The following is a 15420-nucleotide window of genomic DNA, read 5'->3' on the forward strand; positions in this document are numbered from 1 at the left end:
GCAACATCTGCAGTGGTGCCTTATAAATCGTCCGAGACGAGCGGGAATACGGACTCGCTGTGAAGCTGCGTTTTATGTGCGCAAATTGTGGAGAGATTGCGTCGGTGTGGAGCTCGCCGCGCGTTCACAGTGCTGAACGAATGAAACCCTTTGCTGTGAACGTTTTGGCTACGCGTGCCATGCAGGCAACAGAGGACCGACAGACCGCGCTCAATGACGTTTGTCTCGTTGATGGGCATCAGCCGTCGGGCTCTTCACACGAAAACGTGCCAGAGCTACGTGAAGACGAAGTTGACGCCAGCGGCCGATCGCGCGGCGCGTAATCTGACGGGCGACTGCGCGCGGTCGGTTCGCGAACTTTACGCCGAACTGAACGTGGGTCATACTGGGAACATCGTTGTGTGCAAGGGCAAGGGCCTCAAAGGACATAATGAAAGAACTATGTCTAAATCCGAGCGAGCAAAGTCGCATTCTCATGGCCGAGAAAGATAGGCGTCAAATGACAGCATCAGCCAAGAAATGCAAATTATCAGAAAATTTGCGCCAGTCCCTCAAAAAGCGGCACACTGGGGCTGGGAGTCAGCAGGACTACATGCCCGGTGCCTACTGAGCTGTTACAGCTGTAAATTTGTGAATAAAGTAGGGTTTTGCACGTTTTCTCACTTTTCTCAAAACATGTTTTTGGGTCACTTCACTAGACTGTCGAAGTGATATCTCATGATCTAGAACAGCTAGAGCACTAATTCTTTCTTTAGCAGAAAGCCTAATCTACATATTACAAAGTGCTGAGAGCAGAATTTCAAATTTGTGCGTATGTATGTTTCCATTTTATGAATTTCCTTTTGGTGTGGTAGCCTTAGGTCAAGGAAAGAATTTTGATCACCTGCAGAATGGCTAATTAAAATTCCATTTGAAAACTTTTTGCAGCATTGCAGTTATTGCACATTATAGTATCTAGCTATGCAATAATATTCACTTTCTGCTGAGCAGTTGTTTTTCCATTGTCTCCGGAAACAATAGAGTGGCAGCACCGTCAATCTCCTGAACTAATGAACCTACAAGAAAGATTATTGCATATTTGAAATCAGCACGAAAAACTAAGTAAGCTTGCATATTTTCATCAGATTTGGCCATAAGATGCAGGTAATAATCTCCACAACCCATGTCCCCCCTTAAGGGGAGGAGGATGTGGGGAGCACCCGCTCCCATTTCCTCCCGCGTACTCGCGTCGTCCCGTTCACACGTGGCGGACGGGTTGAGCTGGCGTAATCAAGGGAGAGAAGCACTACGCGCCCTCCCTTTCTTCGTCACTCTTGTGACGCGCGTACCCCTCTCCCTCATGCAGCTCACGGGAAAGGGAAACGTATCTGGCAGGCAAGGAGGACTCCCCTCGCAAAAAGATAAAAAGACATAGAAGCGTGCCACTGGAGGAGACTCTCTCTCTTGGGACGCCGGACACCTGGACGAAATCACCTGCTGGAACCCATGGGTGACCTCGTTTGCCTAACCCACCCAGGCAACGGGGCAAGCCTATTTATCACTTTTACTGAGAGGACGTCCCTCTGCGAGTGTTCGTTATTGCTAATAGCAATAAACATTATTGCACTTGATAATAAATGATTGGGTTTTACGTGCCAAGCCCACTTTCTGATTATGAGGCACGCCGTAGTGGGGGACTCCGGAAATTTCGACCACCTGGGGTTCTTTAATGTGCACCTAAATCTAATTACATGGGTGTTTTCGCATTTCGCCCCCATCGAAATGCAGCTGACATGGCCGGGATTCAATCCCGCGACCTCGTGCTCAGCAGCCCAACACCATAGCCACTGAGCAACCACGGCGGGCGTTATTACAGTTGATGCCGCTGGTTGCCTTATTCGTGCGAACCCAGCGTAGCCGCGATTCCCGTGCTACGGGTTGGGAGTACCACAAAGCGACTGCGTGGGGCTAGATCCGGAGCTCGCCTTCAGCCCTAGCCGCAAGCAGAGTGGAACCCCCCCAACGTGTACCTAAATCTAAGCAGACGGGTACTTCGCATTTCGCCCCCATCGAAATGCAGCCGCCGTGGCCGGGATTCGATCTCGCAACCTTGTGCTCAGCAGCCCAACACCATAGCCACTGAGCAACCACGGCGGGTTCTAAAATTTTTCCTTTCCAAGCTGCAGGAAGACTTAGTTGCTTCACTGAGAATCTTCGTCTTGTTTCTCATGTAATCTGAGACCGTCTGCTTCGAAATATTAAATTTTCGAGCAACTCCGCTTTGAGACCGGCCACTTGGGACTTGCTGCACAATGGCGATCTTTTTCGCCATTGACATTGTGGTATATTTAGTACCACACTTGCCAGCATTCCCAAGCACAGTCTGTGCGGGCACTATCAGTGCCATTGGACACGACGCCATGTTTCTGTATAACACGTTCGATCACCGCAATCTTGACACAGCACACAAAGCAAACACCACTGCGCTGTCACGCCGGCACCATTTGCACAAACTAAAAACGTGGCCTACTAGCAGCATCGTGAACGAAGAAAGAAACAAATCAGCTGCTGGATTGCCTTGACATGGCTTACTAAGCTGAGACTGGAACTGCTGTAGTCACTCATAGCCACTCTACCAAATTAGGCAGAAACGATGATGATAGGTGGGGATTTTCAGTAGTGCCACCTCGTGCGGCAGCAAGGAGGCTCAGTTCAAAACAATAATGGCATTCAGCAAGTCGAACCATGCACCGGTCAGAGTCGGTGGGGGCAAGTGCCATCGATCGAGTTGGCTCAAAGAGTGTCCGAAAAATCGGACAAGAGGTTGCAATGTGTTCGAACTTTCGGCCATTGTTATACAGTCGCCGACCGTTTATTCGGACCTCACGGGGACTGCGGAAATGTCCGAATAAACAGGTGTCTGAAAAAGCAGATTAAGAAAAAAAAAACGAAATCCTTTATTTCCACGCACTTATTCGGGCTCGGCAGTAGGCTTGAAGAAATCGTGAATGCGCCGTTTACGCGCAATCAGATAAGCCTGAATCTCGGAGAGGGTCGTACGGTCACTATAGGCGGCTGAAAGCACAGTCACTGCTTGTGCACGCTCCGCATGCGACGGCAGCGTAGCACATGGTGCATCATCTTCCGACTCGGGAGTCATCGTCTGGCGGTGCTGCAGAAACCTGACGAATGATCTCGCCGTCGTCGAGTTCTGCGCATGTCTGTGAATCTGCCAAATGAGACGGTGTCCGTAATCGCAATGCTACCACTACACAGGTCTCGGCAGAACATTTTCCGCGTCAGAAGGGAGCACATCGGAAGGTGACAAATCTTAGGCCTCCCGGCACCCGCTTGCCGGCATTCCCCAGCGAAGTCTGCACGGGCACTGTCGGCGCCATTAGACACTTGACGCGATGTTTCCGTACGCCGCGTTGGATCACCGAAACCTCGACACAGCACACAAAGCAAACACCACCGTGCCGACACCAGTCGCACAAACGAAAAACGTGGCCAGCTGCTCGCAGCGTCGTGCGCGAAAAAACAAATCAGCTGCTGGATTGTCTTGACATGGCTTACTAAGCTGAAACCGGAACTGCTGTAGAGCCACTCTATCGAACCAGGCAGAAACGATGATGATGAGCGGGGATTTTCAGTAGCGCCAATTCGTGGGGCAGCAAGGCGGCTCTGTTCAAAACAAAAATGGCGTTCAGCAAGTCGAACTATGCGCCGGTCAGAGTTGGTGCATGATGCTCTCGATCGGGTTGGCTCAAGGAGTGTCCGAAAAATCGGACGAGAGGTTGCAACGTGTCCGAACTTTCGGCAGTTGTTATACATTATGGTCTATGGGGAGAATGGCGGTGCCGCGAAGCTGACCGAATAATCGGGCATGTCCGAATTTTTGGAGTCCGGAAAATCGGTCGGCGACTGTACATTATGGTCTATAGGGAGAATGGTGGTGCCGCGAAGCAGACCGACTAATCGAGCATGTCCGAATTTTTTGAGTCCAATAAGTCACTCGGCAACTGTAAATACAGTTAAACCTGGATGTAACCAACCTATATGTAACGAATTCCTGGATTTAACGAAGTTTTTGAATTCCCCAATGCTGCCCCCATTGAAGCCCATGTATTTTCGACCTTGATGTAACGAACGCGTTGCGGCGGTTAGCCTTGATGTAACAAACTCCCAAAGCTGATCAGTCATTACTTTTAGCACTTTTAAGGAAAATTCGGCCGAAGAAATGCTCTAGATTATTGAATATTAATGCTGTAAGGAGCCAGCAGCTACGCGAACGCCAGGGATTGCCGCGACCGAGCAAAGTTAGCGATGATGATGATGATGGCGGCAACTAGCGTCGCTCCGTGCCTAACGTAGCAGTCTTTTCAGGCTTTGCTTGTCTAGCGTGGCACCAGGTGGCATTGGTATCGGCAGCTGATTTCACTTGCAGAATTATTTTGTTTCGTATGGATTTGAGGACAAGCATTCTTATTTTGTGATTTTCATTTTTTTCAACGGCTTAGACACACTTATGTGTAAGAATTCACTTGAAAAGCAACGCTGATAGCCAGTTCTTTCATTGCCAAGGCGCCGGAAGGGAGAGGGGGAGGGACGATGACGAACGATATCCGTCACTTTTTTTCTTTCTCTATGGATGCGTTGCATTCGCCATCTTGAGTGCTGTCCTGCGTTCTGCACGTGTGCGTGTGTCAACTGTGCTCTGGTACTGGTTTGTCCGACTTGTTTTGGACGTGCTAGGCCTGCCTGTCGGCGTGTAGTCGTGCGTCTCCGCTTCTAACTGCGTCGTCGGTTGGTCGTGATGAGTTCTACTGCCAGAAAACGAAAAGTTCTGTCTTTTGAAGACAAACTCGCAATTTTAAATGCAGTCTCCGCGGGCGAGAAGAAGAAGGACGTTGCCACCCGTTTCAGCATTCCAGCGAGCACACTATCAACGATTTTGAGTGCGGAACACAGCATCAGAAACGCAGTGGAGTCGGGAACAAGCTCGAAGAAAAAAAGACTGAAGCTGTCCACATACACTGATGTGGACAAGGCAGTGTTCACGTGGTTTTTGGACACGCGAGCCAGAGATGTACCCATAAGTGGCGCGATCTTGCAACAGAAGGCAAAGGATTTTGCGTGTATCTTGGGTCATGATGATTTCAAGGCAAGCAACGGGTGGCTGCAGGGATTTAAGAGCCGGCACGGTGTCGTCGAAAGAGTAATCAGCGGCGAATCTGCCTCCGCAGACAGCGATGTTGCTGCTTCGTGGGTGGCTGACAAGCTGCCTGGAATCCTGAGTCGCTTCGAGGCGGCTGATGTCTACAATGCCGACGAGACAGCTCTATTTTATCAAATGCTTCCGGGCCGCACGCTAGCGTTAAAAGGCGATGACTGCCGCGGTGGAAAGCAGAGCAAGCTCCGCATAACGATTCTGCTGTGTGCCAACCTCGACGGCACAGACAAGCGAGTCCCGCTAGTTGTCGGCAAAAGTGCCCGTCCCAGGTGTTTTAAGGGGGGAAGTGGGGATCAGATCGCGATTTTCGCGAAAAAAATCGATTTTTGAAAAGTACGCTTTTCAGAATCTACAGCATCATTTCTATCTTGTACTGAAATATTTCACCGAAAAACAAACTCTAAGCACTTAAAATAAATATATTTGTCGGTGCCGGCGTCCACAAACCCGCCCGAAATCGCGAAAAAGCCGCGAAGTTCAACGCGCGACTGCTCGGCTTTCCCACCACGGAGCGCCGCCATTTTGGTATCGTTGGAAAGCCCGACTCTTTGACTCTTTGTCCCAGCCCTTCCCTTCCTTCCCTGCCAGCCAGCAAGCGCACAAAAAAAGAAAAACAGGAGAGTGGCAGCACGGAGCAGCCAATGGCTGCCGCGCCCCGATTGGCTCTGCGCCGCGGCTCGTTGTACGGCGCCTCCTCATTGGTCGACGCCGCGCCATAATGGCGGCCGAGGCAAGGAGCGCAAGGAGCGTCTGCTTTTGTCCGCTGCTGGGAAGCCTTTCTGGACTTTCCTTCTCTTGTGTTTCGAGGACGTCGGCCACGTGCAATGGATCCGCGCACGTTCGAAAAGAAGTACCGGACGAAGCATGCCTACGGGAAGCGGAAACGCAAGCCCGGCACAGCAAGGAAGAAGCGGCGATTGTCAGCAGGTGGTTCGGCCGAGCCGAGCGTCCGTTCAGAATCGGCGGAGTACGCGCCCAACGTGCTGTGCGATCTCTCGCCCAACGTGCTGCGGGATCTTGCGCCGAGTCGAGCACCAGCCAGCGATAGTGAGACGAACCATGATCTTTTGCCGTCGAAGCGCGGGCGCAGTGTTACTTCACCGGTGACGATCGACATGCCAGTGAGTCTCGCCGTACGCGAGCGTCCCGTCGCAAGTTCGTCCAGCACAGATTACGGAGTGAGCTTGCAGCGGTCATCGCCGCCCGACTGCAGAGCATCGGAGACGCGCTTCCGCGGTGTGTCGTTCAACGCCGAGATGTCTCCGCAGCCAACAACCGCCAGTGAAGGCAGTCCCATGCCATCGACGAGTTCCGGCGCTTCGACGGAGCTGCAACGCGGGCGCACGCTCGCTGCCGCGGATGCGCCGGCGGCCGACCTTGCCGCTCATCGCAGTGTTGACTGTTCGCCCAGTGAACGTCGCACTATTCAAGCTCACCTGGAAACACGATTTGTGTCCGCGGAAACTGCAGAACTGCAAGCGTCGAGAGTTCGCGAATCGCTTCGCGCGGTTTCAGCAACGGAGCGCAAGTTCGGGCTGACTGGCTCACAGGAAAATGCCATTCCCGCACCTCCAGAAGAGGAGTTTATGCTTGTTCAAGTTGCTGCTTTGAACTCGCTGATTGGTTCCCCGCTTTGCCCAACTTGTCAGCAGCCCGGCCTAGCAGTGCACCGCGAGACTGAACTGGGACTAGCTGTGAAGATGGTACTTTCATGCATTTCCTGTGGTAGTACCCTACAGTCCGAGTGGTCCTCACAAAGGAAGAGCGGCTCTAGAGCTTTCGAGGTCAACATCAGAGCTATGCAAGCAATAAAGAGCATTGGGAAAGGACCAACTGCTCTTAATGACTTCTGGGCCACCATGAATGTCTCGCATCGTGGGTTACACCACAAAACATATGATGGGCACCTCAAAAAGACTTTCAAGCCTGCCGCAGCGGCAGCTGCACACAACATCTTCACAGATGCTGTAGAGGCAGTGAAAAAGGTGTACACTGAAATGGAGACAACATTTTCAAAGAACATTACAGTAGTGTATGATGGCACATGGTTGACACGCGGCCACAGCTCCCATACCGGCGTAGGCTGTATAATTGATTTCCATACAGGGCTTGTGTTGGACTGCATAGTTCTGTCCAACTTCTGCCTTGGGTGCAGCCGACAGCCAGCAGAAAGTGACCCCAACTATGCTGAATGGAAGCAGCAACACCAGTGCCAGAAAAACACTGATGTGAATTCTGGAAGAATGGAGGTTGAGGCTGCACTACAGCTCTTCAGGCGCTCCTTGAGCAGAAATGATCTACGTTACACAAACATAGTTTGTGACGGGGACAGCCGCATGTTTCGCACTCTATGTGATGAAGAAGTTTATGGTTTTGTGCAGCTATCTAAAGAGGACTGCATAAATCATGTTAAAAAACGAATGGGGGCTGCACTTCGCTCTTTGGTGGCCAAGGCAAAGAAAGGAGAGCCACTAGGTGGAAAGGGGGGCCTGACACAGCAGCTCATCAAAAAACTGACAAACTACTATGGCCTTGCTCTGCGGAACCACTCGGAAGTCGAGGAAATGCAAAGGGCAGTAATGGCAACGTACTACCACATCACATCAACAGATGATGAGCCCCATCATGAGCTGTGTCCCCCTGGCCCCCTTAGCTGGTGCAACCACCGGTCAGCTGAGGCAGAAGGGCAGCCAGCACCAGCTCACAAGTACAAGCTTTCAGCTAAAGTTGCTGAAGCACTCCTGCCTGTGTACCAGCGCCTCTCAGACCCTCAGTTGCTGGCCCGGTGCAGAGGAGGCAAAACTCAAAACGCGGCTGAGAGTCTCCATTCAGTGATATGGTCACTAGTATCAAAAGACCAGCATGCCTCACTGTTTGCTGTGGAAACAGCAGTGCACGAGGCAATTTCAAAGTACAACTCGGGCAGTCTGAAAGCTTATTCAGACCTGTGCACAACATTGGGCCTGCGCCCTGGTGCCCTCTCTCTTCAGCGGGCTGTCGAGAAAGACTCCCAGCGAATGAAGAAGGCACACAAAGTCCATCTCCTGAAAGGACAGAGGGCTAAGAAGTCACCTGCTGCCAAGGACACCAAATTCTACAATGCAGGAGCATTCTAGACAGTGTGTGCCAGTATGGAACTTTGAGGCTTGTTTTCTCAAAAGTTTGTTTTGAGCTTATCACCTCGCTCGTGGAAAGCATAGCACGGCAATGGGAGCACGGATTTTAATCCTGTTTGTTTTGCTGCAATTGGTGAAGTGTGCCTTATGTCAAGACAGTCTCAGATTTACCATTTAGGCTCACCATTTTTTTATTACACAATAATTGGAGCATGATACATTCTAAACATAAAGAGAAGGTGCATACTATATCGTTTAGAAGAAGAGCAGAGAAATTTAAAAAGAAATTAAGAGAATCTTGACTTAGACTATACTTCTTAGTAACTATTAAAAACATTTACAGACCCATAACCCATTTTGCTGTCACGCTAGGCTTTCCACGAGCAAGCAACATGTGAGCAATATATAAATAATGATAAAATAAAAACTACTGAAGATATGATTGTGAAACTTTGCAGCTGTCTGTTTGATGCTATTTCGAACCTGTATGCCAAATTTCATCACTCTAAGATAAAAAATGAAAAAGTTAGTTCCGATCCCCTCATCCCCCCTTAACCCTTTGCGACACGGCGTGTACAATTGTACACGCGATTTTCACGAGCTTTTTTGCGAGCTTCTATCGTCGTCATCAACACTTGGGCCATTGGAGCCGCATTCGAATTTACCGCTCTACCGGACGGTGCTGCCATCTCGTGATTGCCGCGCCAAATGCATTACCAAAACAAGAAAACAAGATGGACGCCTCGACGTTCTACGGCGCGTCAAGTAGGTGCTCTTGGCTTTATCTTTTCTGCCTATTTAAAACGTTGATTAAGCTGGAACTAAAGCTGTGGACCTGATAACTAAGTGCTATAGATGAGAATAATACGGAATTATTTTTTATTGTACTACTGGTTAGGAAACGGTGGTCATGTTTACGATGGCGTGTCTATTTGTACACAACGTGTCACAAATGCACCGTTTAGGCGGCCGCCGGTTCATCCTGCTGTAACTGCGGCGAATGTCGCTTTTCTGCTTTACTGAGCCTTTTTTTCCTTTTATAGGCATCCAGACTCATGCGAGAACAAGACGCAAGACTCCGAACTCGTCAGTAGACCAGCTTTTTGACGCCATCATGAATGGAGATGTGTCAGACGCCGATCTTTCTGACGATGAAGTCGCCGATGTACAGGCAGCTCAAGCGGTAAGTGGCAAATAGCGAAATTTCTTGTTAGCAGTTGCATCATTTTGCCTTTACGTTTGCAGGTAACTGCATCGAATGAGGAGCATGACCCTAAAATGCATCCTGCAGACGACGAGGGTGATCTCAGTGACAGTGATGAGATGCCTGCGAAAAAAGTGAAGCATGTCAAGTGGCTCTCCAAACCTTTCGATCCAGTGGACACGCGCTGCACCTACCACCCGCTTGGCGGATCAACGCCAGAAGAACCGCTAAAGTATTTCATGAAGTATTTCACCGATGAAGTGTTCGAGGACTTCACGAAGTACACAAATATTTATGCCTTGCAGAACACAGGAAACGAACTTTCGTGCTCCGTGCAAGAGATGAAAGTGTTTTTTGGAATTCTCATTTACATGGGTGTCCTGAAATTCCCACGTGTCCGCATGTATTGGCAAAGCGGTACCCGAATTTCTGCAATTGCAGATGCAATGGCGGTAAACAGATTTTTTAAATTGCGAAGCGCATTGCACATAACTGACCAGAATGAGCCAAGGGATGCATCCAGTGTGGACAAGTTCTGGAAGGTGAGGCCGCTCCTCGATGTCATTAGGTCCCGGTGCCTTCAGCTTGAAGAGCTTGAACATAACTGCATTGATGAGCAGATGGTGGCATTTACAGGAAGGGTCCCAGCAAAACAGGTGGTGAAAAGTAAGCCAAACCCTGTTGGTGTGAAGATCTTTGTGCGATGCAGCACCGATGGTCTGGCGCATGATTTTGAACTCTATCAGGGCAAAGGCACAGGAGTAGACCGGGAGTTCTCCTACCTTGGTCTAGGGGGCTGTGTGGTAATGAGACTTGTGGAGTCATTCCCACAGCACCGCAACCTGAAATTGTTCTTTGACAATTACTTCACGTCCGTGCTGCTTCTGAGGGAGCTAAAAGGTATTGGAATCCTTGCCACGGGTACGATCAGGTGCAACAGGCTGCTGGGTTGTAAGCTGAAGGGCGAAAAAGAAATGCGAAAGGAGGAGCGTGGGAGCACCGATGTCAAGGTGACAGAGGAAGGAGACGTTGCCCCTGTGCGATGGAAGGACAACAATCTGGTCACGGTGGCCTCAACACAGGTTTCCACTGGTGAAGCTAGGGCTGTGAGCAGGTGGAGCTCCTCGAAAAAGGAGCGCATCGAGGTAGAATGCCCACAGGCTATACTAGAGTATAATCGCCACATGGGTGGGGTTGATAAGTTGGATTTTATCATGTCGCTCTATCACATCAGAGCAAAGACAAAAAAATGGCCTGTAAGGGTAATTTCACACCTCACCTCATTTGCGCTTGCAAACTCATGGTTGCAGTATTTAAGAGATGCTTCTGCTGAAGGCCTTGTCCGAAAGAACACGATGGACATGCTACAGTTTCAAACCGATACTGCCATGAGCCTGCTTGTTTCCGAGAAACCTTTGGAGAAGAAGCGAGGGCGACCAAGTGCGGAAAGCTTACAGAGGGTATCAAAAGCACCTCATAATAGTGGACCCCTCCTTACAAACACTGTTCGTTTGGATGGTAAAGCGCACTGGCCTCAGCACGTGGATGCACGATTCCCACAGCGTTGCCGGAAGCCTGGATGCAATTCCAAATCACGAGTTCGGTGCAGGAAGTGCGAAGTGTTCTTGTGCCTGTCCGCCACTAATGACTGTTTTTATGAATATCACACCAAGTAAGCAAGAAGGCTGATCAGCTGATGACCAAAGAGGAATTTTTTATCGCTCTACCTGCAATATTTTCATGCAATAAAGCCTTCGGTTGACTTTTGCTGACTTAGTTGTATTGAGTCACAGTGTGTACATATGAGGACGCGACCTAATTTATTAAGTACCTAAGGTACCGGCTTGTTTATGGTTTTTTACTGAAATATTGTTCATCAAGAGTGCACACAGGCAGTTTCAAAATTTTCTGATGACTATATCCTAATGCGTGTCGCAAAGGGTTAAGGGAACGAAGCGTATGCCCGTGAAGTATGTGGCGAATTCCAAAGCGTGGATGACTCGGCCAATATTTTCTGAGTGGTTAAAGGAATTTAACCAGGACGTCAAGCGGCAAGGCCGTCAAGTTTGCCTACTGCTGGACAATTGCTCGGCGCACCACATCGAGGGCCTGCAGCTGTCGAACATCGAACTGCATTACTTCCCGGCCAACTGCACGTCCCTAATACAACCCCTGGACAAAGGGGTCATTAACAGTTTTAAATTCTGTTACCGGCGCCGACTAATCCTGAAAATACTTCTCGACATCCGTCTGGAACGGGAGATGAAGATCGACATTTATCAAGCAGTCAAGATGCTTGCTGCCTCCTGGCAAGAGGTCAGGGCAGAAGTTATCGCGAATTGCTTTTTAAAGGCCGGAATAGCCAAAAACGCACGGGCTCGTGCCGACGAGGAGGAGGAAGACCTTTCTACTCCGTCCAATGTGGCCGAAGCGTGGAACGAGCTATGTACTAATGGTGGTGTACCCGACGACGTTGAACTGACTGACTTTTTGTTTGCCGACAACGCCGCCGTGGCTACAGAAGAAATGTCTGATGCAGCAGTAGCTGAAAGCGTGCAAAATCCGGATGGCGGTGATGATGGTGCCTGTGAGGCAGATCCGTGTGACGTGCCTACTGCAAAGGAGGTGATGAACGCAATGGACGTTATGCGCCGTTTCGTCGGCTCGCTCGACGATGAAGGAGCTCTACACGATTTAGCCTCTTTGGAGCGGCGTGTTGTGCCTACACTCGTGCCGAAGAAGCAAGCGGAAATTACACAGTTTTTTGGTGTAAAATAAATGATTGAAGGGTAAGTTCACCTTCACGGATATATTGAGCTATTTGGTTTCGTTTCTGCATCATTCGTACGAGCCTTCACGCGAAACCTGCATGTAACGAAAACCTGCATGTAACGAAAAATTGCGAGCTTTTGTCAACTTCGTTATATCCAGGTTTAACTGTATTATTACAGAAAATTTCTAAAAATAATTATTTTTCCTGGCAGTTGCATTAGGCTTTATTCAAAAATTTTGACATGCTCTAATTTTGGTCCCCATTTGCGAAAAACATTAATTATGGCCTGGTTGGACCCTTGCATCATCCTTGATCAATTTGGTGTTGAAGCATTTGCCGTAATCACCACGAAACTGGCGTAAAATGTTTTTCGTTTTCTCAAAACATTTTTGGTGGTAGTGTAGTTTCGGAGTGACAATATCTCTGGTTCTACTTACCTTACCGCAATAATTCCTTTTTTGTCAGAAAGGTAGATGTATATATGAGAAAATAAAGAAGATTATTTATATAGCAGTGTCCCCCCCTTAAAACGAGTCAACACAAATGGCAGCCACATGGAGGAAGGTAGTGTGGATGGGGCACTTAGATTTTGCACAGCAGCTCTGCCGTCCCCATAATTTGCTCTTTCTTTAATGCAACCCTGTTATAGGAGTTATCGGTCATAACAAGAAAATTTTCATGGCACTTGAATATTGTTATAAATGGGGTCGACTGTATTTGCTTCGCTTAGAAATTATTCAAATTAGGGAACTATTCATTTTGTACTCGCTTTGAAGTGAAAAAACAGCTATTTGCACATGCCTAATATATTCACTTGGTGGGCCTTCACAGTACTACTGGAGTATGGGGTAGTGTCAGCTCTTGAAGTGACGTGCTGCCTGTAGAACCTCTTCCAACAGGTGATCCAGCCCGGGAGCACGCAGCACCTGCTCCTGCGCCGCCTGGAACTTTTCCAGCAGTTCAGTGTTGTGCTCGAGGAGCCTTGTCTCCACTGCCGAGATGTAGCACCCTGTGGATCAGGGAAGACGCACAAGGCAGGATTTTGGCACAAACAGTACAGTCGAACCCGGCTATATCAAACTCGCAATAAAAACGCCCATCATTTCGATATAGAGCATAATTCGATATAAGCCTGCTAAATAATTGGATGTCATAAAAGCACATACCATTTATAAAATCACTCTATTGATGAAACTAGCTTAGTTTCGCATGAAATAGTCCTGCATTTTCTTCTGCTTGGGCAATTTCACTGCCTGGGATGTACGTACTTCCCCACATTGTCTAAGGAGTCTGAGCAGCTGAGGCCGCAACCTTCCGCATTTGCATAGAAGCACCGGACTAGCGCGAGCGCACCAATCACTTCAGAGAACGTGGGCAAAGGACCGTCGTTGCTTTTCTCATTGTGCCCACTTTCACTTGTGCTCAGTATGATGTCGGCAATGTAGTCTTCGTTTTCAGGCTCTCTCGTGGTCACGACACGATCATTTGCACTCACAAACTCGTCCACCGTTGATTCGTGAACAGCTTCTGGAAATTCTGACAGCTCGCTCCAAACACTGGCAACGGCTGCATTGCATTCATCAGAATTTACAGTCATCACCGAGCATGCGGAAACGGGCACAGCTGAAGCAATTTCGGATGAACCACTCATACACGGCCGTGCATACGCGTCAGACACCATGGGCATCGGGTTGCTAGTTTGGCCGCTTTAGCCCTAGTCTCCCCCTTATTCTTCAAGATCGTGCTGAGAGTGCTCCTCGAAACCTTTCACGCTGTGGGGACTTGTCACCGCGTTCGACCTGATTTATGATTTCGAGCTTCACGACGAAAGGCGAATTCTGCCAATTCATCACTGCAACACTGCGAGAGAAGGCCCACAAGTTGCACAGAATGAACCAGAAAAGCAGCGAGACAACTCGAACTTTTGCCATCTTGTACGACGAGGGCACAAGAGCGTCTGATTGGCTGCCTGAGCAAGCGCTACGGGCAGGCCAGGATCATTTTTGCAGGGGGGTGTCGACGGCTCGTCCGAGGCAGCGCGGTCACGGTAGGGAGAGCGGTTGCATGGAGCCGCGCCACCAGATGTTAAATTCTGCAGTGAAGTATCATCCCGCACCGTCATAAACTTTTTGCTTCCCGTGTTCTCCCGTGAAGGCTATCCGGATGTGGTGATCTGCGACAATGGGCCCCAGTTCTCATCTATGCAGTTCATTAAGTTCCTCGAAGATCGCACCATCCGCCTTGTGCACTCTTCCGTTTACTACCCCCAATCGAACGGACTTGTCGAGTGGTTTAACCGGGTCTTCGCCATGCTGGAACAGCATCCGCTTCACCAAGCAGTAACCGAGTACAGCCGCCGACTGATTTTCCGGACTCCGAAAATTCGGACATGCTCGATTATTCGGCCTGCTTCGCGGCACCACCATACTCCCCATAGACCATAATGTATAACAACTGCCAAAAGTTCAGACACCTTGCAACCTCTCATCTGATTTTTCGGACACTCCTTGAGCCAACTCGATCGAGAGCACCATGCACCAACTCTGACCGGTGCATGGTTCAAGTTGCTGAACACCATTTTTGTTTTGAACGGAGCCTCCTTGCTGCCCCACGAAGTGGCGCTACTGCAAATCCCCGCTCATCATCATCATTTCTGCCTGGTTCGATAGAGTGGTTCTACAGCAGTTCCAGTTTCAGCTTAGTAAGCCATGTCAAGACAATCCAGCAGTTGATTTGTTTCTTTGCGCACGATGCTGCGAGTAGGCCACGTTTTTCGTTTGTGCGACTGGTGTCGGCATGGTGGTGTTTGCTTTGTGTGCTGTGTCGAGGTTCCGGTGATCCAACGCGGCATACGGAAACATTGCGTCAAGTGTCTAATGGCGCCGACAGTGCCCGCGCAGACTGCGCTGGGGAATGCCGGCAAGCGGGTGCCGGGAGGCCTAAGATTTGTCACCTTCCGATGTGCTCCCTTCTGACGCGGAAAATGTTCTGCCGAGACCTGTGTAGTGGTAGCATTGCGATTACGGACACCGTCTCATTTGGCAGATTCACAGACATGCGCAGAACTCGACGACGGCGAGATCATTCGTCAGGTTTCTGCAGCACCGCCAGACGA

The 15420-nt window shown here is 49.5% G+C and overlaps 2 protein-coding genes across 3 annotated transcripts in view; one reads left to right on the forward strand and one right to left on the reverse strand.

The window, feature by feature from the left end:
• The first annotated feature begins 8883 nt into the window (after positions 1 to 8883).
• LOC126519151 (piggyBac transposable element-derived protein 3-like) lies at positions 8884 to 11304 on the forward strand. 2 transcript variants are annotated; one of them, XM_050168760.3, is made up of 3 exons: positions 8884 to 9093; positions 9372 to 9511; positions 9574 to 11304. In XM_050168760.3, exons 1-3 carry the CDS (start codon positions 9063 to 9065, stop codon positions 11206 to 11208), a joined length of 1806 nt encoding a protein of 601 aa, XP_050024717.1. In that variant the 5' UTR covers positions 8884 to 9062; the 3' UTR covers positions 11209 to 11304. The 2 variants fall into 2 exon arrangements, with proteins under 2 accessions (XP_050024717.1, XP_050024716.1); XM_050168759.3 differs by lacking the exon at positions 8884 to 9093 and having other exon boundaries at positions 9188 to 9511.
• A 1483-nt stretch (positions 11305 to 12787) lies between these two features.
• The window catches only part of LOC126519152 (uncharacterized), a 50807-nt gene continuing 48174 nt past the window's right edge, over positions 12788 to 15420 (reverse strand). The window contains exon 12 of the mRNA XM_050168761.3: positions 12788 to 13314. Within this exon, the coding sequence (XP_050024718.1) occupies positions 13160 to 13314 (155 nt within the window). The 3' untranslated portion in view covers positions 12788 to 13159. The remainder of the gene's footprint in view (positions 13315 to 15420) is intronic.

Source organism: Dermacentor andersoni, chromosome 10 (genome assembly GCF_023375885.2).
Source record: "Dermacentor andersoni chromosome 10, qqDerAnde1_hic_scaffold, whole genome shotgun sequence".
Classification (NCBI taxonomy): domain Eukaryota; kingdom Metazoa; phylum Arthropoda; class Arachnida; order Ixodida; family Ixodidae; genus Dermacentor; species Dermacentor andersoni.